Genomic DNA, 23,345 nt, shown 5'->3' on the forward strand with positions numbered 1-23,345 from the left:
AACCAAACCTCATTCCTTTTACCTTGCATCAAGAATTGTTAAAGCATGATTTTTACTTGGGTCTTTTCCTTGTACTGACCTATAAAATAAACACTCTGGCTTTCCCATCAGGAACGTGCAGCCCTCCCGTCCCCAGCTTTTCTGTTATGTCTGTATGTCTGTGTGTGTCTTATTTCTCATTCCCTGCTGCTCTTAGGTTCATGAAGCATACCCACGCAGGTCGCGGGCAGCCTAGTAATTGGGCATCCAAGGCTGCCTCCATTTCCCCAGGGCCCCCCAGGCTAAGCCATAAGGGGCACCTTTGACATTTGCCTGAGTCAAGCAGCTCCAAAGCAAACTATTCCCTAGTGACACTGATTTCCTGTGCAGGATCACTATTAATACCTCCATCAGCATGCTGAGTCATGGATTTCCCCTTTCTGGGCATCAGGGACTGGGCTTGAGGGACGTTGGCTAGACTTCTTTTTGTGGTATTGGGATTTGAACTCAGGGCCTTCAGACTGCTAGACAGGCGCTCTATGACTTCAACCATGTCCCCAGCCTATCTATTCTCATCTTCACATTTATCTACTTCTCCCGCCACATCAAAGACTAAGGTGGAGGATGCCTTTCCCATATCCTTTTCCAACTGCAGTTTCTCCTTGAAGGAAGCAATTTTCCTATGGGCGGATAGCCCACCTTCAGTTGCATATTTCACAGCTCATATTAACATAGCTTCTGCAGTTCTTCACACATGTGCTACTTTTGGGGATGCAGTGGGGTTACCCCCAAGGTTGCTCCCCTCTGACTCATCTTTCAGTCCATCAGGTCCCTGTTAGGGTACCAAGTGTGGCATGAGTTTCCTTGGAAGGCCTAAAGAGTCACGTGGCTCCAAACTGGGATGACACACAATGCCCAAACAATGACTCAAACGAGTTCAGCATGAATGAATAAAATGAGTTTTGGAAAGGTTTACTTCCAGAACAGAGGATAATTACAGAGGACTATATTACCTGGCATGGCCTGTAACTCAACAGCTGTCGCCTGTAACTCTCCTGACCCCTCAGAAGCTACCAAGTCCTGTATACCAAACTCTTCACTTATGTAGCTTTAAATCTATAGCAGAGATCTGGACCAGAGCAGCAGCTAAGTTCAGAAACAGCACAAGTAACTACAGCTCAAATATAAGACAGAGACCCTGGGGAGTTACACGCTTATGCTTGCTCCACCCTTGTTTTTATCAGGGCTCCTGCTGACCTTGGCTGACACTATCTGGCCATGGGAAAGAGGGCTTGTTGTGCTGCAGTCTGGCATGGAGAACTAAGTGATGGTTTACTGCAACATGAAGTCCCTCTGGCCAGGAGTCAGAGGACTAGTTACACTATAGCCGCGCCAACCAACGCACTCTGATTTAAACCAGCCTGACTGATAGGAGTTGGATAGAGACATGCCACTTCTCTGTGCCCACAGGGAGCAACAAGTGATCACCGCTTGTGTGGACGAGGGAGGGCACAGCACTCGCTTGGAAAGAACCAAGTCTCATGTTCTGAGCTCTGACCACTGCCCTGCACAGTGAGCTGACAGTTACCCAGATGAAAACATCAGCTTGTGTTGGGTCTTTTCTGCCAAAGGATTTAATCAGAAACTACCGCTGCTGCAAATGTTAGTCTCACTAACTCGCTTCCTATACACTGATAAGTTTCTATTAAGAACAAAAGCTTGTTATCCTCAGCTGGATCGGGGCAAGAATTCCGCTAGATTCCCTGGTTCCAGAGCTGATAACCAAAAATGGTTACTGCTTCCTTGAACTTTTAGACTTCTTTGTTCCCAAAGCCCCCTCCCAACCTGGCCCCTTTCTGATTACCCAACCGCATAGACTGTGAACTCCCAACCTGCCCAATCCAGGGGCAGGGGAGGGACAACATGGTGTTAGATAAAAACCCTGCGGACTTCCCCCTGGTGTGCACCCTTCTGCAGAAGTAAATTTTGCCTTGCCTATTGACTTCAAGTACTGTTGTCTCTCTTGTGACACCCCAATATCATAAAAATATTTCTAACACACCAGACCAGCACACATCTTCAACAAGACGCGTGTGTTCCACACATAAGCTAGATACCATGTGACAAGCAGGTGTGTGCTCCATGAGTAAGCCAGATCACAGCAATGCTTCAGAGGTCAGTTTTCACTTTATTCAGCAGTGTACGCTGACAATGGGATGGTTCTTCCACTAGGACTGTTGGGTTAGGCTCTGAGGGGTTATAACAGAGGAAGGGACACCAAAGGACAGGACCACAGGACAGCGACTGGTCACAAAGAGGGCATCATGGAATAAGAAGCCCCTGAATTTTCTCATTTTCTTTCTGAATATCCTAAGTGTGCATCACCTGATACAGAAGGCAAAGACAAGTAGCCCTGTGTGACAGCCAGCACTCCCTATAGAGCTGGTGCTTTGGGATGCTGGCTGCTTTTCTAGAGGTGAAGTCACACTAGCCACCACTGAGCACCTCCCCGGGTGTTGGTCAGCTGGCCCTGCTAAGCCACCAGCACTGAACATTTCCAGCTGTTCAGTACAGGCTAATTCTAGCTGTCTGACAGCTGGACCTGCAGTGTCTGTTCTTGGAAGTCTGTGCAGACAAGGAAAAGTGGGGGAGGAACTTTGATTTTTCCCAAGAAAACCAGAAGAAGGCAGAGGCCAGGACTCCTTCTGGTCAGACTCAGGCCTCCACAGGGAGCTGGCTTCTCAGTCCTTCAGCTGAGACACCTCATGCAGATACGCGGCCAGCATCTTGGTTCCTTCTATGTAGTTATGCCTAGTGAAAGAACAGATCACCTGTCAGCTGCTGGCAAGGAGTCAGCACTCAGGTATGTAGGGATTCTTCCCCAGGAAGGCTGCATTTCTTCTACAGAGCTTCCCCGTCCCAGCCTGGAGTCCTGCTTGCCTTTAGAATTCGGCCACCTTGTTCTCAAGTGCAGGTTCAGTCCGACTGCCTCTCTCCCCCAACCAATCCTGACCTAGTCTAGGAATGGGTTCATCTCACCCAGGGCCCTGGTTGTGAATGGCTCACCTTCATCTAGGTCCCATCATTGTTTCTGAAGGCCAAGCCTCCACCTCTGCTTCCCCAACCCCTCATGGAGGGTCTTTGCTCTGTCCTTATCTCACATGTCCATCCTGTTTACCCCAGGATGGGGCCTTGCTTCTCGTCTTCCTTAGCAGCTCCAGGGCTCAGATGCTGCTCCCTGTGCCCACCTGCCCAGTTCTCTCCTCACTGCACTAACCAGAGGCTATCTCCTTCCCACAGGCTGCAGGAATGCCAGTATACCGTCTCATTGTAAGCTGTAAAAGGAGCTTAAGCAGATAGCAAAGCAGAGAGGGTTTTAGGAGTGGTACATAATGAAAGTGATGAACACAGAACACTGGTTGAACCTTGATTCCATAAACCACCACCAGCAAGCCTGGTCCCTACCTCATGTGGGAAGTTTTCACAATCAAATACAACTGGAGGTGGAATGGTCACAGAGCTGCTGCCTCCCACTTGCTTTTCTTAGAAGTAGGGCAGCTGCGCTGGGTAGGTGGAGATGTTCGGTGCTGGGGGCTTAACACAAACAGATGATCAAAGCCCTGGAGTCTCACCTGTTCAGCTTTTCATTCTGAGAGTGGGCACCATCATCTGCCGACCCCACTGGTAACAGCATGACATTCCTGCCTGTGGCCTCCTGAAAGGTCAAGGTCACAGGAATGCTGCCACCTTCCCTGGTCAAGTCTGGTTCAACACCAAAGACTAGAGAAAGTGGGATAAAAGAAATGATGAGCTTTGAGCCAGATGTAGTGCTGCATACCTATAGTCCCAGTTACTTGGAGGCAGAGATTGGGAAGATCACGGTTGAGTACAGTCTGGGCAAAAAATTAGTGAGATCCTCATTTCAACCAACAAGCTGGGCCTGATGGTGCTTGCCTGTGACCCTAGCTTCTTGGAGGCATATGTAGGAGGACTGAGGTCTGAGGCTGGCCCTGGGAAAAAATCAATACCCTAGCTGAAAAATAACTAAAGCAAAAAAGGGTTGGGGGCATGGCTTAAGTTGTACAGTACCTATCTAGCAAGCATGAGGTCCTGAGTTCAAACACTAGTACCACCAAAAAAGAAAAATAGAAACGATGAACTTTGGGGCTTGGAGGCCAGAGATCCATCACAGGCCACCACCCAGCAATACTGAGTCAGACCAACATGTCCTGATGCAGTCAGCTGGGGGCACAGGCCCATCCCACATCCTGGCCAGAGCACCATAGACAGGCAATGCACAGGGTCCTCAGACATGCTCAGGGCCCTGTCACCTGTCCCCAAAGAGCATCCAACCTGTTTTCATCGCTCTTCTCCCAGCCATGTAATGAGGGTGATTGAAGTCAGACACCCAGGGCTTCCCACCATGGCCCATGTACACCTTAAAGCTGTTGGGGCTGTGCAGCTCAGCAAACTTCTCCGTCAAGTAGCTTGTAACCTACGTCATAAACAGAAGAGACACGTTATTTTGTAAGTCTGACATCTGACACAATGGGAGTGACCAATGGGCTACAAAGAGTCTTCTATGGCGAGTCTGCTTTGAAGGGCCTATGAGTCTACAATGGGCCTTATTTTCTGCTGCTGAAAAGTGACCTGCTTAACATGATAGCAGCAAAAGGGACTTAAGAAGCAAAACCCAGTTATTTGAAAGTAAAAGGCAATGTTTTAATTTTAAGCAATTCAACCTTTATATAGCAGTTCTAAATGATGATAATACTTACAGATTAAGTTTAAAAACAATGTTCTCTGATTTGCTTTAGGCTATGGGCAGGATATTTTGTGTCCATCCAAAATTCTTAGGTTGGCACTTTAAACTCCACTAAGTTTGGAGGCTAGGGCCCTTGGAAGTAGTTATGGTTAAATGAATGACTAGGGCAAGGCCCTGATTGAACAGGATGAGTGTCTTTGTAAGGGGAGACACCAGAGAACCTGTGCGCACTCTCCATCGTGGGCGCACACAGCAGAGGGCACCAACTGCAAGCCAGGAGTGGACCCTACCAGACGCCATCTGCTGGCACCTTGATCTTGGACTTTCCAGCTTCCAAAAACGAGAAGAAATAAATTTCTAACATTTAGGTCACCTAGTCTGTGACAGGCAGACTAAAAGACTAATGAACATTTAGAAAATGATCACAAGCTAAATTCCATCTGGATATAAAATAGACCCAGAAGCTGACACAGGGATATGGCCTCAAGAAGAAATCTCAGTTCTCATATGAAAAGCAGGCCTCAGAGTTCTCTTTCTGGAAGCAAATACACAGCTTCCCTCTTCATGAAACCTCCCTGCCCGGTATGGACACACACATGACTGCACGATGAGTCCCACTGACCCTCTGCTTCTGGGACCCTCCCTCTGTTCCTTACTGCCTAAGAGAGGTGGTCCCTGGACTCTTACATGACATTTGGCCCAAAGTCACCATCTAACCCAAATCCTTGGGGTGATGTCAGAGTTCAGACTTCAGCATACCTCTGTAGTAATGAAGGTCACTTAGGTGTGACTCTTGTTCATATGGCCTTCACCTCTGAGAAATCCTGTACTGCTTATTCTAGCAAGTACTAGGTAGACAGGAATACTGTTTCTGCCCTACTGAAAACCTCTGTTCCCCAAAGCCTGTGACTACACCATAGCCTTTGCCCACTTTCCCCACCCCCACCTGCACCCCATGCCCCACTTGCCTGCTCACTGACAACTTCAGGGATCATGTCTGGCACAAGCCTGATGGAGAATTTGCCAATCACCTTCCTAGGAATCACAGTCTTGGCCCCCGACCCAGAGAAGGCACCTTCGATGCCATGGAGGGAGAGGGATGGGTACCGCCACCGGTGCATCAGGATGTCTTTCTGCAGAATCACAACAGAGGGTACAGCTTAGCCTGTCTGCTCACTGAGGAGATAGGATGTTGACTGAGCAGCCTGCTGCTCCCAAGACAGGACCCAGCCAGGGTGCTGACAGCACCAGAAGGAGGTACCACAGGTAGGGACCCACATGGCTGGGCTAGTTAGAGCCCACCCAGTATGCTGCACCTGCTGCTACATTCCCAAAGGAGGGCTATGCTGTCTCATGAGCTGATGCTGACTATGCCACTGGGACGACATGCTCTGACCCTGCTGCCTCCCAGCTCCCCCACAAGCTCAAATTGGCCTGTCTCTACTGGCCAACCAGTGCCTCCTACAGGACTCTCGGATCAGACTCCCCCAGGCCTGCTGGCCCTACTCCCCGGCAAACCCATGGCACTTGGCCTGGCAGCTCCTTCTGCAGTGCTTTGCTGCTTTGTCTCTGGAGAAGAGGAAACTCAAAGGCCAAGCCTGGCCTACTCCTTTTGCGTTCCAGGGCCTAGAAGCAGAGCCCATTGCTGGATTGATTAATGGTGGCTACATGGAAGGTACTGGATTGACATCCACAATTCATAAGACAGAAGTAAACTAATTAGGAGAAAAGTCACCACAGACTCTGGACAAATGGCTCTCACCTTCGCACTTGGCCCTTTCAGGATAACTGAAACTAATCTCTAGGCTAAAGAAACCACTCTACAAACCGAAATAAAGCCAGAGACGCCTGCTGGCAGGAGTGCAGGAGCGCCCTTTACTGTCTCTGCGTATCTCCTCTGTGCTCAAAAGTGGACTGTGCTACTCAGGAATCCTCACCGCTCCCAGCCTGCCACACCCTGCTTTCTGGATGTCTGTGCTATCTGAGAACTCGTGCACACATTTCCTGCTAGGAGGAGACTCAGCCTAGGACGTGAGCGAGCCCTGGCAGACTGCACAGGGTGGGTCCTGGGTGGTACCTTGCAGCCGTGCAGAAGGGTCTTAGCCCCCACATCCCTGGCGTACTCCTCCATGTCAAAGTCGATGCAGTCGTACAGCCCCTGCTCCTCGTCAGTCACAGGCGCCACGGCCTCATTGATGCCAGGGATGAGGATTTCCCCTTTCCTGCCTGTCAGAGAGCCTGAGGGAAGCGCAGAGGGTGCAACGTTCAGATGAGGCAGCAGAAGCAGCTTCCCAGCTGCACCAACTCCAGGAAGTCAGACCTGGGGAGATCTGCAGCTCACACTCCCAGCCACATGGGCGGCAGGAGGCAGGAGCACAGAGAATGGCTTCAGTAGTGACATTCTTGAGCACAAGCTACCGCTCCAAGTACCTTATGCCAGGAAATCATTTAATTTTCACAACAGCCATTATTCCCATTTTTCAGATGAAGAGATGGAAGACAGGTGGAATGCGTAAGGTGCCCTTGGTCATGCACCAGCATGCTAACCAAGCAGCACACTGCAAGCAGGCTCACTCTAAAACCCCATGCTACCCAGTGTGTCTTTTCCATGTGCATTCCACAAGAAACTAGCTGTCCCAGGTGGAGGGGGAATCTAGAAATGGGGCAGAGCAGATCTCAGCCTCAGACATGATGCTACCTCACCTGTGGCAGGTCCGGCCCCCAGGGGAAGAAAAGGAGGCTGGCAGAACTACATGGGAAGGCACAGCCCCATTCCGTCTTACACTAGCAAGATGCTGGGAACAGGAAGCTGTGGTGGTTCTGCTTCACCAAGCAGGGAACCTTGTGTGGCCAGTTTAACAGCAAACACATGCCTCCCAGAAATGAAAGGTACAGTGGCCAGGGGAAGGAAAGCATCCTGAGGTTCTAGAACACAGGTTGGACAGCATCTGGGGTGAACCTGTGGGCTTTGGGAGGCAGCGTCAGGCTTCAACAGGTAGTGACAAAGTATGGGATGGTCCCAGGCAGAGCAGGAGGGAACGGAGGCAGAAATGAAGCCTGGCAGTCTTTAAAGAAAACAGTGAGGGAGGGGAAACTTGTTAGAATTGGAGACCAGTTGGCTTGTGAAGAATACTGAGATGTACCAAATGCTGAGGACAGACAGCCTGGAAATAATGCCTGCCTACTTCCCCAAGCCACACAGTACTGACAGAGCGAACACCAGCTCACCCATCAGGAAAATGAGATCCGTCATGGCCTCATGCACCGAGCCACCATACACCCCAGAATGGAGGTCCTTGTCACTGCATTCCACCTGGGCAGAAACAAAGGCCACATTATTTGGCCACTTAGTGGGAGCTTATTTTTATCATACACTGAACAAAGAACATTCATAAGACCTAACAATTTTCCAAATCAAAATCTCCCTCAAGGAGCAAAGCCAGGAGCTTCCCAACTAAAAAATTCAGAGAGCAAAAACACGTGTGGATGTGCTGACCATTGCACTAGGATGCCAACTAAAGGTGCTCTGGGAATGCTGGCCACAGGTGATGGACACTGCAGGGTAACCTCTCCAGTACTCAGAGCCTTTTCCAGAGGAAGGGCAAGGCCCTGCTGTCCTTTCACAAACCCCGCCCCAATCTTCTAAGAGAGCCATACACAATGTGAACCATGACCAATAAACCTCAGGACCTGGGTTCAGATTCATCCCATAACTAACTAGTCGTGTACCTAAGGAGGCAGCTAAGTGCTATGTACCCAGTCCCCACCTGTAAGGGGAACAGGAAACATGCTCACTTACAGCACCAGGTCACTTGTAACATGCAGAATGTGCCATGCCAGGTGAGTGTGTAGTGCAGCGATGGCCCTGATTTCTGCCCTGTTCAGGTGATAAAGACCTGTATAGACAGGACTGTCTCATTACCTAGCACCTGGGCAGGAGGGACCATCACCCTTATCTGAGAGGTAATTTCTGCCCATGAGTGGCAGAAGTCTCTGCTGTCCTGCGTGATTTCTCCTTATCTGGTGGCAGGGCTCTGTTCTCTCAAGTCATGGGATGAGAGCTTAGGTGCTGAAGTGTGAGCACGTGCACTTTTAAAGGGAAGGGTTCCTCAAATGTTTGTATATGTCTCGGTCTTCTGAGATGGACTGGCATTTGATTTCTTTTTAACTGCTCTAAGGCAACATTACAAACAATACTGTCCTAGTTTGACATCACTATGACACTGACTTCTGACCTCAGAAGTACACTGCCGTGCTTAGGGTATTAGGAAGGTTTATGGAACCTAAGACACAGGCACTGGGCCAGCTCTGAGTTGCTCTTTCACTCGTGACTGATGTCTTGGTACTTGCCTCCAGCAGAGCACCGAGGAACAAGCAGGCTTAGGCATTAGCGAGAAATGAAGGGAGGCTGCAGAAAGCAGCACCATACCTCAATGAAAAAGTAGCAGATACCCCTGAGGCCGTACGTGATACAAGGCTTCTTCTTCCCCAGCCAGTAATTGTCAGAAATGCAGATGTAATCCACATCTTTAAAGAACTTGTCTTTCTGAGCAAAAATCAGCTCGTCCAGGCCTTCGGAGCCAGACTCCTCCATGCCTTCCAGGCAGAACTGCACGTTGACAGGAACCTCCTGTGAGAGAGACAGCAACAGGACATTCAGTTTTCCTACTTTCCTTCCAAAGTAACACATGGGAAACCACCACTGCTTTGAAACTGTAAATTTCAAATATCTGACCTCCTCCTGACCAGTCAGAGGTAGGTACTGGCCTGCGGGGGCCCAGATTCGGAAGCAAAGGCCCTCTGCACCATGCCAGGGCTGCACCCCTCCTAGGATGACCCTATCAGGAACACAAAGTAAGTGCACGCAGAGAGTGAATGAGGAGCTCCAGGAAGCCAGAACTGCTCCTTCTGTGACAGAGGGACAAAGGACATAGGCTTGAAGAATAGTACTGAGTCCTCCCTGTCACAGAGACAGTCACTGTTAACGTAGGGCAAGTGAGCGAGACTTCTCCTGTGCTGAGCGGGCCTCCTGCACTGTCAGCATCACTCTGTACAGAAGAGGTGCTTTTTCCTAAGGAGCTCAAAGTAACTGCAAGCAGTGACATCATGGTGTCTGGATCATGTTTTCTGAACAATTTTCCAGGTCTAGCTTCAGAGGGTGTGGCAGGTGACCCATGCACAGATAAGAAAGGGATGCTACATGAGTCAGGTGACTAGCCAGAGGCTACACGGGGTACAGAGCAACAGGGCCAAAACATAGACTCAAGTCTAGAAAGTCCTGGTTCAAACCCACGGTTGACTACATTGTTCACTAGATGCAACCCTCCTACCCCTCCAGTCACTAAGCATGCCCCATTCCTGCTCTCCTTCTTCTCTTCTCAAGGACATGGACATACCGAAAAGGCATACATGGAGCTACTTGGATGGCTCTGTCCTGTACACAGCCACCCCTCACCTCCATGGGCCTCAGACCCTGAGGCACCTTTACCTCAAGGCTAAGGGCTCTGTGGGGCCCTGGAGGGGATGAGGCGTCCTGGTTTCTGCATCTACCACGCAGGCTGTCCGTAGGCAGTTGGTTAGTTCTCTTCCGTGAAAAATGATCCCTGGATCAAGAGGGTCTGAAACCCTTTTCAGATCTCTTCTATTATTTCATCAAGACACAAGATAAAAGCCAGATGCAAAACCTATCTATATAGCATTATCACAACTAAGTTAAAAGCCATCAAAAAGCTTGGTAGGTAACAAAATATTAATAGGTATTTTGAGGGTTTCTAGCAATTTTTTTTTCTTTCAACTTTTCTGCATCTTATCAACTTTGAATAATGAGTGGATATTTCATAGCTGAGAAAAATACTTTTTAAAAATAAAATCTATTTTTAGAAGGATATAAATCACACAGACAGAATGAAGAATTTGCCCAACATCCTAAGGCCGGTTACATCCTGGCAAGTGGCCACATTCACAAGGATGGTCAATGACTAGGAGTTCATGTCTGGGTTAGGGGTTTAACTCTGTAACTCAGTTGGACAGTTTGGGAGCAGTTAGCCATGAATGACAGCAATATGCAAAGGTTCTTCAAGGTCTCTGAGACAGAAATACCTCAAAGAAACCTTCCAACCTGTAACAGTCTCTTAAATTGCCACTCCCCTAAAGCTTAATCCTTTTCTCACTCTATAGTAAACCACCCCAGGCATCAGATGGACCTGGGGCAGGGAATTCCACACAGGTAATCTCTTTAATTAAGCAAGACAAAGACCCAGATCCATAGGTTGCATTCTAGGATCAGATGGACCTGGGGCTGGGAATTCCTCAGTAAGTACTCCAGCTCCAAATGCTGATCCATCCTTTTCACCCTAGAGATGACTGCTTTCAGTCTATTCAAAGTGTTCTCTTTTCCTAACAAACTTCGCTATCCCTCTCACTGTATTTTCCTGTCTTGCCGGAATTACTCTCTCGCCAGATGCAAGGGCCAAAGACCAAGGAGGACAGCTGTGCTGACTTTCTGGTATAGCACTTGCCTGGCATGCCTGACAGCCTAGGTTTCATCCCCAGCATGTGCCAAAAAAAGAAAAGGAGAGGAAGGAAATTCAAATTCCATGTGTTAGAAGTAATCTTGCTGAGAAGTCAGTGGTATGACCTTTGAGCATTTGTAAAACAATTAAACTTTTAACATTTTCTAGAGTTGGAAAGGAAACAGTTGTGATCTTAAGTCTGAGTCACCTGTGCCAAGGTTGGGGATGCTTGGTTTCTCCTACTGTAATCTTAACAGTATTTATTGCTCAGGTAGGACTAGGTGAATTGGACGAATCTAAGGGGACATACCTGACCAGTTTTCTGAAATGCTTCTAGGGCATTCATCCAGCCGGCCACTGGCCCCTTATCGTCAGTTGAGCCTCTCCCATACAATTTGCCTAGAATGACAATCAGCAAATTCAGTTATGGCTACAGCAAACATCTGATAATTCTTTAGCACAACCACATGGGGAGAGGTAGGGGAAAGGGTGTTCCCTCTTCAGCCAGAAGCCTCCATCCACTCCTATTGCTGGAATTCACAGGGGATTTCCCACAATCAAAGAGGCAGTCATGTGGGTGCCCACACGACCTCTTCACTTTACAGCATGTTGACAGCTAGCTTGTGATAAGGGCAAGAACTCACAGAGCAATTCCAGGAAACATCCACCAGTTGGGTTAGCTCATCAAAATCTAGTTACTGTAAGCAACAACCTGTGGCAACACAGGTGGGAAGTATGGCACTTTGGAAGCATATGCGCCATTGTCACAAAACACCACAAACCTCACCCTCTCCTCTGGATATAGAAGAGGGCTTGCATTTTTATTATTTCCTTCTTTCTTTTGTTGTCATTTAAAACTACAGGACATGACACTACTTCAGATCAGAGGCATCAGTTCTGAGTCTGCTGGGAGGTGCCAGGTATAGAGAGATACCTAGGGGACACTTTGGGAGCAAGTCTGAAGAGGTGTGGAGGAGTAACAGCTTGGAAGAGGGGCAGGACTCAGCAACATAACAAGTGCTGGGAGGCCTTAGTAGGGTAGGAGCAGAGGCTTGGAAGGAGCTGGGGAGGGCAAGGGACTAGGACAGGAAAAAGTAGTTTCTGGTGTAGGCGGCTGGAGGACTGTGCCTTTCACATAAAAGTGAGAGGTGGGCTGTGGAGGGAAGACGATGGTGAGGGAACTGCCATAAAGACCCATGGGCTTGACCCTCATGAGGAACCAAGTGCACACAGAAGGCTCACTCAACAACTAACTACGTGAGCCATCACACCGTGAAGAGAACAAGTGCCATTTCAGGAAAGATGCTAATTTCAGTGAAATGACTCTTCTGTGGTACTGGGGCTTGAACTCAGGGCCTACACCTTGAGCCACTCCACCAGCCCTTTTTTGTGATGGGTTTTTTCGATATAGGGTCTCAAGAACTATTTGCCTGGGCTGGCTTTGAACTTCGATCCTCCTGATCTCTGCCTCCTGAGTAGCTGAGATTACAGGTGTGGGCCACTGGAGCCTGGCGTCTTTCTGTTTTGCAGTCAGGAACACAGTCCACACTAGCCAAGGAAGGTCTGAAGTTAGATCATATGCCCAGTCAGACAAAAGGGTCTGGAACTCAGTCCTGAGGGGCAAGGCTTGAAGGCAGGGGCTTGTTTTTGGTCAGGGACTACTGTAGATAGAATCAGTGAGAATTCAGAAGTGAAAGCAGAGCACCTTCACGTCAGGAGGGTGGTGGAAGATGGACCAGTCTCCAGAGGTCCTGGAGGAGGGGCTGAGGAAAAGACTGCTGTCCTCCCAATGCCCCAGAACAGTGCAGCAGCAGCTCTAAATCAGGGGGAAGCACTAGGCAACAGACTTTGGAGGACAAAGGGCCTCAATTTAGAATGTGTGTCAGGAGCAAAAGAAAGCCCAGTAGGCCCATGCCAGAAGGACTCACTTCCATGAGAAAAGGAAAGCCCTTGGAGCTTTCAACAACCGAGGTACGTGTCAGAAACTTCCAGAACCCAATCTCTAGCTAAAGTTAAAAAAATCTATACTGACCGAGTATGGTGGTGCACCTCTATAATCCCAACACTTGGGAGTCGAGGAAGGAGGACTGAAAGTTCCAGGCCAGGAACTTTCATAGTGAGACCCTGTCTCAAAAAAAAAAGACCTACATAGTGAGATCCTGTCTGTCACCAACCAAAACAAAACAAACCCCCAAAACCCAATCTATATTGGATATTATAATAGAAATGTTTTCGCAATGTTAAAAGTGAGACTATTCCAGCCAGGCGTCGGTGGCTCATGCCTGAAATCCTAGCTACTCAGGAGGCAGAGATCAGGAGGATCGCAGATGGAGGCCAGTCTGACAAAGAATTCTTGAGACCATATCTCAAAAATACCCAATGCAAAAAGGGCTAGCAGAGGGGCTCAAGTGGACAGTGCCTGCTTAGCGAGTGTGAGACCCTGAGTTCAAGCTCCAGTACCAAAATAAGTGAGACTTTTCCTCTGGAACAGCCAACAGGTGCTGGGATGCACCATCCTCACCATCTCGCTCCACCAGGGTGAAGGGCTCACTATCCCAGCCATCCTCCAGGGCCGCAGGTTGCACATCCAAATGCCCATAAACGCACACCGTTTTCTTCTGGGGGTCACTGCCCAACTTGCCCAGCAGAATGGGAGGAAGTGGTATCTCCGAGCCATCAGGGAGCTGGCAGGAGAGCAATGGAGAACAGCCTCGTTAATAAAATCAGAATTTACAGCAGCCATTATTAAATATGCCTGGTGCTTTTTTATCTTTGTCATCAATCAACCTCTGCTGTACAGTTTAAGCTCATACTGCGCAGCAGAGTCACTAATAAGATTTTACTTTCTTGGAATCTGAAGTGCCTACCTGAATTTCATCTACCAACTAGTTTGGTAAATTTTTAAAGGCAAAACATTATGCAGCCTGAGTTTGGGAGGCAATTTAATTATTTTCTAAAAAGAAGGCTAAACACAACTACAATCTTAAATGGAAAAATACCTTTTTGAAATTCTGTTTGTAGACGACTGTTATACACAGGATGGACCACAAACTAAGACATAAAGACACAATTCACTTTATACCACACTAAAGATGGTACTCCTTCTCAGCTTTGTCCCAAGGCCCTTTCCGTCATCCATCCTCTGATAAGGATGGGTGACAGGACAGTTGTCACAGAATTCTCTCTGTCTAGAGGAGAAATGCAGGCAAATCAGTCAGATCTTCTCCAACCTTCCCATCAGGTCAGTCAGTGATAGAGTGCTGGCCCAGCACATGGAAGGCCCTGGGTTCCATCTCCAGCACATTCCCCAAAAAACACGAGCCTGGACATATTCTGGCTTCTCATTCAAGTGGTAATTCCCATACAAATTAAACTGATAATGAAGCTAAACTAACAATTTACAAAGAAGAGGTAAAACCAGCAGCAAATGAAAATGACAACCAGATAAGAACAATGCTGGTGATGGGCTGAGCAACTGTTTGACCCCCAAACTCCAGGGCTCCTGAGCATTGAGTGTGTCACATGGCAGGGAACTCAGTAGGTGGTGGAATTCTTGTGAGGATGCAGGCAGGACTTTTTTCTCTGTGAAGTTTTCTTATAAATACCCAAGCAACTCTTGTAATCCAACAGCTACTATGTACAGTGGGTGGGCCTGACATCTCTCACCCACTTGAGCTGCACTCAGTGCGGGTTTGCATGTCAGATCTCCTGAGGCACTGGGGCAAAGAATCCCTCCTCACACAATGCCTTTCCCCGTACAATGACTATATATCCTAAAAAAAAAAAAAAGAATCACTCCTCCTCAGACTTCCGTCCTGGTCACACAGGACAAATGGCAGTCACAGCCAGCTTTCAGCTGGCCTGAGCAGAAAAATGATTTCTAAATGAAAACAAATTTCCTGTAAATAAATTTCTATTCAACGATGCCTAAAATATTGAAATATTTTAACATTTTCTAAGAAGCTGATGGGACCTATATTGTTCAGACCTGATGGTTCTGAAATTCTCCAGGACCTGAACCTCCAGCCTCAACTTTCCTCCATGAGCCTGGACATACTGTGGCTTCTCATTCAAGTGGACACTCCCAGCTTCACATGCACACCTGTCTCAAACCATCCTCCCTTGCCGAACATGGAGCCCTGCTGCCAAACAGAGAGAAGACTGCGTACTGACCTCCAGCAAAAGTCTATACAACTGCAGAACTTCTCTCTCTCTTCCTTCCCACTCCCCCTTGAACCCAAGGCTTTTCACTGCTAGGCAAGCATTCTACCTCTAGTTACATTCCCCCCTCTGCATAACTTCTCTGTGGTGATGAAATCTCTCAATTCCTTGTTAAAAATCAATGGTACATAATTTGAAGTAGTACAATATCCATTTTATTCTTAAACAGAGGGCTGTTTCTTAAGAACTACCCCATAAAGTCAGTGGTAAAAGACAGACCTATTGTAATGAAGCAACCCTTAAAAGTTATTTGCCCCACCTAGTATTTTTATATGCTGGGAAAAAAAGGAAAGAGGAAGAAATCAAGTATGTTCCTAAGGAAAGCAAAATGAAAAACTTGGTCTGTTCTCCCAATACTGGGGGAGGAAATTATTGGGAAGCTGTATTAAATCTTACGTCAACTATTAAATTGTTGTCAGAAGAAAATATCAAAATAATAATACTGGACTGAGAGTCAGAAAGCCTGGATTTAAACCCTGCTTGACCCTACTGTGTGCTCCCAGGGGACTCAGCCCACTCCAATGAAGTGTGCACACTAAACTGAATGGCCACACCCAAATTCCAGGACTGTTATTTCAACTAATCAACCTAAATCTACATTCAAAAGAACTGGGATAAACCAACTCTCGTCATACCCTGCAATAGGAGTCTTCTAAACTCCTATTCTAAACATGCAATTCACATGGTACTGCAATCACCGGAATAATGTACCAAACATGGGACTGTCTACTTCAATTAGAAAGAAAACGAGCTATCCTCACCTGTCAGAATCCTGCACTGAAATGCAATTGACCCCAGCTCTCTCTCTTAAGAAGTGCTCAATGTGGGCAAAGAGGCATGGATAATGTGTAACTTCCTGGTTTGAAAGCTTACTAATTTCGGAGGATGGAATTTCAGCAATTCACCAAAAGCAACTAATTCTTGAGGAACTGCCTATACTTCTCCTTCCTGGAAAAAATGCTGAATATCACAAAATCTTTGCCCCAGTCCCATTGAGGCAATCACAGGAACGTATGGTCCAAGGATCCTTGCTTGTTTTAAAGGTGAGCTATGCATCTGAAGCAAAAGGGCCCCAGGTAGAATCTGCAGCTTGCAGTCCTGCAGGGTTGTGGGTCATACCTTTTGTTTCCCGATATCCACCAGCTCCACGGAGCCCCCCAGCCGCTCAATGTCTGCAGAAGCAGTCTCCATCATCCTTCTGATCTCTCCCCTCTTCTCAGGCCAGGCAGACACACTCTGGATAGCCACCCATTCTGCAAGTTTCTGTTTGTAGAGAGTACGCGAAAACAGGGTTTCTGAAAAGCTGCTGCTTACAGGGAGAATGGGCTAACAGCTGTGCCACGCTTTGGGCACACCGCACTGACATGCTGCGTGTACCTGTTCTACTTTGGACACACTGACTAGATGTAGAGAACAGACCCATCACATTTGCTTTTTTGTAGATTTAAAAAAAAACACATACATCCGAATATGTGTTTTTAACCGTTAAGATGATTTGAATGTAAAACGTACAGAGTCCATAAATAAGTTTCTATCTGAATCTTGCAAAATTGCAACTAAATGATACAGGAAATGACCAAAGTTCTTGTCATCTGAATTAGTTTATCATCTGGACAATAGCCATGTTTTCTAAAGTATAATTTTTAGAAAGAGAATTCTGAAGATTTTGTCTGAAATGTGTCTCAAGAATAACTTAAAAGCATGATTCTTCAAGCTAAAAATCAAGACATAGGTAAGTATATGCATTACTGAGTCACTCAAAACAAGTTTAATGCAAACTAGTTCCTTAATCTGTAACTATCACAGGAAATCACAGATGCAGATGAAAGAAAACTCACAAATTAGCTTTGACATTTCTACAGTCAAAGCTATACCCCCTGCTGATGACATTTCTAGACACGGGTATTAACACTTTCTGACAAATACCAAAAGTGAAAGTTACACTAAAATGAGAAAGCAGATCCCCAGAAATATCTTGAATAGATTTAAATGGCAAAATTCACACTCGCCTCTTCAAAATTTCTCTGACCCCATCCTGCTCACCAGGATGTAATGTTCCCTTACCGTAATGTAGCGGTCCTGGTTTTCATCAATATACTTAAACACAGCAGTGAGGGCCGACATCTTGGAAGCTGACTGAAGACCTTGGAGGTTCTTGGGAGGAGTACAACCGATCAGTCCTGACTGCAGGTAGGGACTGATGGAGACAGCAAAGTGAAGCTTGTTCAAATTCTTAGTTCTAAGTGCTCCTTCACCCTCCCGTCAGCATTGCAACACTCATCACAGGACTCTCCAGGAAGTGACAGAAGAGGCTGAAGATTGCTTTCCGTTCTTTCCAGAGGAAGATTTATACAAAATTGTGTGTCCAACCGCAAACACCTGAGTCGCAGACAATCTGATGAAACTAAAAGTAGGTACTTCCAGTAACACTAATTACTGGGCACTTAAAAAAAGATTTGTTTTACACATTTAAAGTGCAGAGATCTCTCCACTTTCTCTTACCACAGAGGAAATAGGCACTTTAAGGATCTCAGCAAAAATGTCACATGCTGCCTCTACATCCAGAAGTCCACAACACTGCCAGCAGAGCCCCAGGAGAGCCAAATGAGTTCAGTTTAGGAAAGTTAATAATCTCAGTCCAGAAACTGGCCAAGGACCACATACTGCACTCAGCCTCCGGGAGACCTAAGCTGAAGAACTACCCCCGCCCACTAGGGTGACTTGGAAAATGACGCCGCATTGGATGTGTCAGAAAGCTAGAAGACAGCACTGAGAATGTTTTCACTACAAAGACGTGGTCAGTGTTTAAGGAGACGAGGATATTACCCTAACTTAAACATTACATGGTATATACATGTACTGAAGTGTCACGTGCTTTTATGTATCAGTTAAAAACATAAACTTAAAAATAAACTTCCATCGCCTGCAGCCTCCTGGGCACATTTTCTGACATCTAGCTTTCATGCGGGAGAGCTCCTGCTTTGCCTTACAAACAGGGGAAAGTAAACCATGGGACTGCTTTTAAAAAACAGTAATGTTTTTATTAATTATGTTTTGTTCTAGTGGTATTGGGGTTTGAACTATCTGTCAGCATTTCTTTAAGAATAAAAAGTACTTGGCATTCCTTATTTGGAAAGTAATTACAATTTACATTCTTCCCCCACCCTCCCCAGGACTGGGGTTTGAACTCAAGAGCTTCCCACTTGCAAAGCAGGTGCTCTGTCAAAACTCCAGCCCTTCTTTCTCTTTTTTCAAATAAAATTTATAGTAGTTTAAGTGTAAACTTTTAGTATTTCATCTTTTGGCCCATTTGCCTTTACAATTTACCAGAATAAGTTTATTATTTGAAATCGTCTGTTTAAAAACTGCACACGAGCAATGTAACTATTGATAATTACGTGCTATCTTAACACGCCACTTTACCCCTGACTTTAATACTATACTGGAGTGTAGTGGCCTTGGTCTTTAGATGCCTGTACTTACTGAAAATCATTTCGGGTTTTTTTTTTTTCCTGAGACAGGATCCTTTAGTGCTTGGATTACAGGAGTATACCACAAGTTTTAGATTTAGATGGCTGTTGTGGATTTGCTCTCCAGAAAAGTTGGTGCTATCAGTAGTAAACTACTTAACTGCTGCTTTGAACTAAAAACCAGGAATGAATACGGAAGACAATGCCTGTGGACGGAGACTTTCAAACAGGTCTCTCCCATCTTCAAGCATCAAGACTCAGACTAGGCAGAGGGAGAGGAGCTCTGCTGTGCTAGCGAATTCTTTGTGCAGTAGCATGGAGTAGCATGACCCCAGCACTGCTGTCTGGTTTTGGGTGCCAGGTAAATGTTGCACACATTTTTTTTTCTGGCTACCAAACAAAGGGTGACGTGATCCACTGTGACAAGAAGCTGCCAGCAAACAACAGACCCAGGAAGTTTCCCAAGGTGTGCAGTGAAATGAAATCACAGGGCACGAGTAGCAAGTGTGATTTCTGTAAGGGTGATTTCTCAGCGGCACTCCTGGCCTCCTCCTCTCCAAGCACCAAGACAGAGCATGAATGGTATTCCCACACCTCTCCCACCAACCGACAGCACTACTGAGGCATTGCTTCAAAAGCCTCCGGAAGACAGAGCCCATGAACGCTGCTGAGGCGTTCTGAAGGCCAATAAGCCAAATTTCACCATCTGTCACCAAAAGTGCACACAGGGAAACCACCTGTTTACATTAAATGAAAACTTACTTGTTAGCAGGCCCATATGCTAGAGTTGGTGCTTTTCATTTGGGTTCCTCGTCCACAAATCCCAAACTCACCTGGTAAGTCCTTGTTTATGTTCTTTGTAGCTAAAATCACTCAGATGTAATTATCTAAGTCGACCCTTTCACCAAGGACGGTGAACACAGAGACTTTTGAGCTTCCCCACCTAAGCCCCAGGGTTGTGCTCCAAACCACTCCTATTATTAACTGTAAGTCCAGTCCAAACAGGTCAGGCCAGGTTCCACTTTGTCCCTCCCACTCACAGTTCTCCAACTCCCGGTTCCCCCTCCCCCTCCCCCAAAGCCAATAAATGGAACCGCTTTTATGAGCCCTGGTGAACCGGATTTATTAAGGTAAATGCAGTGTGGGTGGATGGAACAAAGCGAACATTCTCCTTTCAAATAAATCACAGCCTTTCTGCCCCTGGAGATGTGAAGTCCCTAGGGGAGGGGAAGCATAGTTTAAATGCAGGCTAGTGAGAGAGAAGGGGCTGGCAGGGTACACACGGATAGTTCTTTAGTTCCCAGTACCTTAAGAATGCAGGGTATATATTAAACAAATGTCGCCATCACGGCTTTGACTCTGTAAAAACCACTCACACAGGGGTAGGAATCTCCCACTTGGCTGTTCGAGAACTCCATTCTGAACTCCTCCCTACAAACATTATCGGTAAGAGGTTCCAGGTCAGGTTCTTCGCCTTATTACACGGAGTCACTAAAAGCAGGTTGACGCTCCCTCTGTAAAGCCCAGGGCCACACCTCCATTTCACAGGCGATGGAAGGAGCGGCCGGCCAACCCACAGGCAACCTGCAGCCAGACGTGCAGGCCCTCGGACGCGGGGGGTGCCTGGGCAAGGCTGGGTCCTCAGCGCGAGGACAGACCAGCGCTCTGCTCCCTGCGACCCCGCCTGCGCCAGATCACCCCGGGGCCTCGACTGGACGCGCTCGGCTGACCCCTCACTCGTGGGACTCGGCGGGGGCGGGCCAGGGCGGGCCCCGGCGGCGGAAGTGGCCCCTCGGGAGCCGCGGGCCCGTCCCAAGGCCTCTGGGTGACTCAGGGCCTCCGAGGCCGACCGCACGCTCCAGAATAGCCTCCATTGTTCCCTCCCTCCCGGCGAAGGCCAGCAGCCCGTTCCTGTAGGAATTAGCGAGACTCCGGGCACTGCCCAGGGCCTCCCATGCCCGGCCGTCTCCCAGGTCCCAGCTGCCCTCCTGCAAAGGCCCCGCCCCGAAAGTCCGCTTACCGCGGCTGGCGCACACCGGTTCCGCACCACGTGTCTTCGGCCACACCCCTCAGCAGTGGGCTCGTCCCGTCCACCAGTCCCAGGCCGGGCCCGGAGGGCTGACGTCACCTCATCCCGCCCCTCGCCGCCCCGCCCATTACTGCCCAGGTTCCTCGGCAAGTCTAGCCTAGCTCCGCCCTTCCCCGACATCGCCCAGCTCCGCCCCGCCCACCGGCCAATCGGGCGGCCTTCCGTAGCCCCGCCCCTCCCTGGCACGGGGCGGGGCGTGGGGCCAGCGCTGTGCTGGGTCCTGGAGCTCGTGGCCTCGTGTCCTGTGGCTGTGCTTCCCCACAGGCGTCCTCGGGCCAGGAGGGCGTGTTAGAACCAGGAAGGAAACTGAAAATCCGAGCAGCAAGCTCCTCTCCCGCTTTCTTTTAGATGTTAGGCTTTAAGAAAACGGGCTGGGGGTGTAGAGCACTGGCCCGGCAAGCACAGGTCCCTAATTCAAACGCGGAGGAGGAGAGGTAGGGGATATAACTGTGCATCATTACAGGTGTAAGTAGTACATGATATATTACATTTTGGTAAAGCATTTTTAGATATTAAAAGTAAAAATTTATTGGAAATACGCCCTTTAATCATGCTTACTAATTTTTAAAAATTAGTTCAATTCTCCATAAGTGAGATTATTGCTCGAATGAGAGAGTTTGGTGAAAAAGGCAGCAAAAAGAAGTGGTTTACAGTAGGATCTGTGGCACACTGTTGCTAGGTTTAAAATTTAATAAGTACATGGTGATAGTAAACAGAGGAGCTATTTTTTTTAATTTATTTTATCATTTCTACATGCACTTACATGTGTATACTTTGGGCTACCTCCCCCTACCCCTCCAGATGAGCTATTGACGAAGAAAACAAGGAGGAAGTTTGAGCCCAGGCCAAAATAAAATGAATATGCATTTTCAATAGTTAATCATCTGACAGAAGTTGGTGAAAATGTTTCTCCTATGAATACGAATAAATGATAAGAAAACACAAAATTTATCCTTACCATAGCACCCTTTTATCCGGAAGTATTTTTAGAAGGTAAGTCTTTCAAGGTCCTACCTGGCCAAATGATGCAAATTGCCCCTGACCTTGATTAAGCAGGCATCCTCCAGGGGGCCACACAGCACTTACCACCACACAGTGCTGGCGTTGAGCCGAGGGTGTTGACAGTGCTGGCTTTGAGTAGGGAGGCCCGGCCAGGCCAGGTGCTGTGCACACGTTCCCAGGCCTCTCAGTGCTAGGGGAGAGCCCCTGTGGAATTGGAACAGCCTGAAACTGACTCCTTAAAACTCCCAGTCCTCCTCAAAGGAGGAGGGTTGCAGGCACTGTACCCTGTACCTGTGCCTACACTGCTGGTGAGTAAATGAGCAAGTATTTGAGTGCAGGTTGGCGCCGCCCTGAATCTCCAGCAGGCGGCACTGGACCTCCAATTATTGGGGAAAAGGCGCATTGCAGGTAACTGATCTTAATGTAAGGAGCCAGGTAAATCTGCTTCTCTTCTTCTCTGCTGGACTTGGAGAGAACAGGGCTATCATGGGAGAAAACGAGAGAGGAATGTGGACAGGTGATCAGAGGTTGGGTCTTTGGGAAGAGAAATGGCGTGAGCTTTTCCTGAGAATTTAGGGACTGTTATAGCACTACAGAACTTACTACTGATTCCTGATCCATTTAATCAACAACATAATGTGCTGCAATTGCTGCAGCTTTCAGTTCCCAGCACCAGACAGAATTTAATGTCAAGAATCTCACTGAGTTCTGATAATCATGAAGACAACGGGGTACCCGCCTCTCTGGAAAACAGAATTTTCCTGGAGCAGAAACCACTGTGGAGAGCCTAGTTATTCTCCAGAAGCCTAGTTGTGGAGACCTAGTTGGTGGCTGTATTAAAGAATGGCTGACAAGTGAAGAGGGCAGAGTGTAAGATCAGGAGAGACATCTGCCAATGGGCCCCAGCCTCAGTGACTGGTAAGTTCCTGTCCCCCGATAGCTGGAGTCTCTCTGGCTCTGCGTTCATTAGAATGTAATGCTCTAGCTCCAAATGGTGGCATTAACTCCGACCTGCAGGACCTCACTGGTACCTCCCACAGGCCCCTCAGAAACCAGCAAGCTGCACTTCAGAGACATCGCAGTTGCACTCCAGGTCACTGCAATTAAGTGAACGTTGCAATCAAGCCAGGTCCTTTTTTGGATTCCCAGTGCATATAAGCTAGGTGCACACTGTACTGTAGTTTATTAAACATGCAATAGCATTGTCTTTAAAAATGTACGTGTCTTAATTTCAGAAATACTTCATGCTCAAACATGTTTACTATCGTCTGAATTGTTGGAAAAATGGTGCCAATGGACTTGTTTTA

At 47.6% G+C, this 23,345-nt stretch overlaps 1 protein-coding gene across 7 annotated transcripts; it reads right to left on the bottom strand.

The window, feature by feature from the left end:
- Positions 1 to 2,147: 2,147 nt before the first annotated feature.
- Positions 2,148 to 21,100, bottom strand: Cndp2 (carnosine dipeptidase 2). 7 transcript variants are annotated; one of them, XM_020186277.2, is made up of 12 exons: positions 20,968 to 21,100; positions 17,542 to 17,674; positions 16,597 to 16,740; positions 13,778 to 13,940; positions 11,567 to 11,655; positions 9,174 to 9,374; positions 7,973 to 8,057; positions 6,822 to 6,982; positions 5,713 to 5,877; positions 4,333 to 4,474; positions 3,612 to 3,759; positions 2,148 to 2,790 (listed from the first exon to the last, which is right to left on the bottom strand). In XM_020186277.2, the coding sequence occupies exons 2-12, from the start codon at positions 17,599 to 17,601 to the stop codon at positions 2,721 to 2,723; spliced, it is 1,428 nt and encodes a 475-aa protein (XP_020041866.1). In that variant the 5' UTR covers positions 17,602 to 17,674; positions 20,968 to 21,100; the 3' UTR covers positions 2,148 to 2,720. The 7 variants fall into 7 exon arrangements, with proteins under 7 accessions (XP_020041866.1, XP_020041865.1, XP_073925741.1 ...); XM_020186276.2 differs by lacking the exon at positions 20,968 to 21,100 and adding an exon at positions 20,324 to 20,648; XM_074069640.1 differs by lacking the exon at positions 20,968 to 21,100 and adding an exon at positions 20,255 to 20,273.
- Positions 21,101 to 23,345: the final 2,245 nt, after the last annotated feature.

The sequence above is a fragment of the Castor canadensis genome, chromosome 4, assembly GCF_047511655.1.
Source record: "Castor canadensis chromosome 4, mCasCan1.hap1v2, whole genome shotgun sequence".
Lineage (NCBI taxonomy): Eukaryota > Metazoa > Chordata > Mammalia > Rodentia > Castoridae > Castor > Castor canadensis.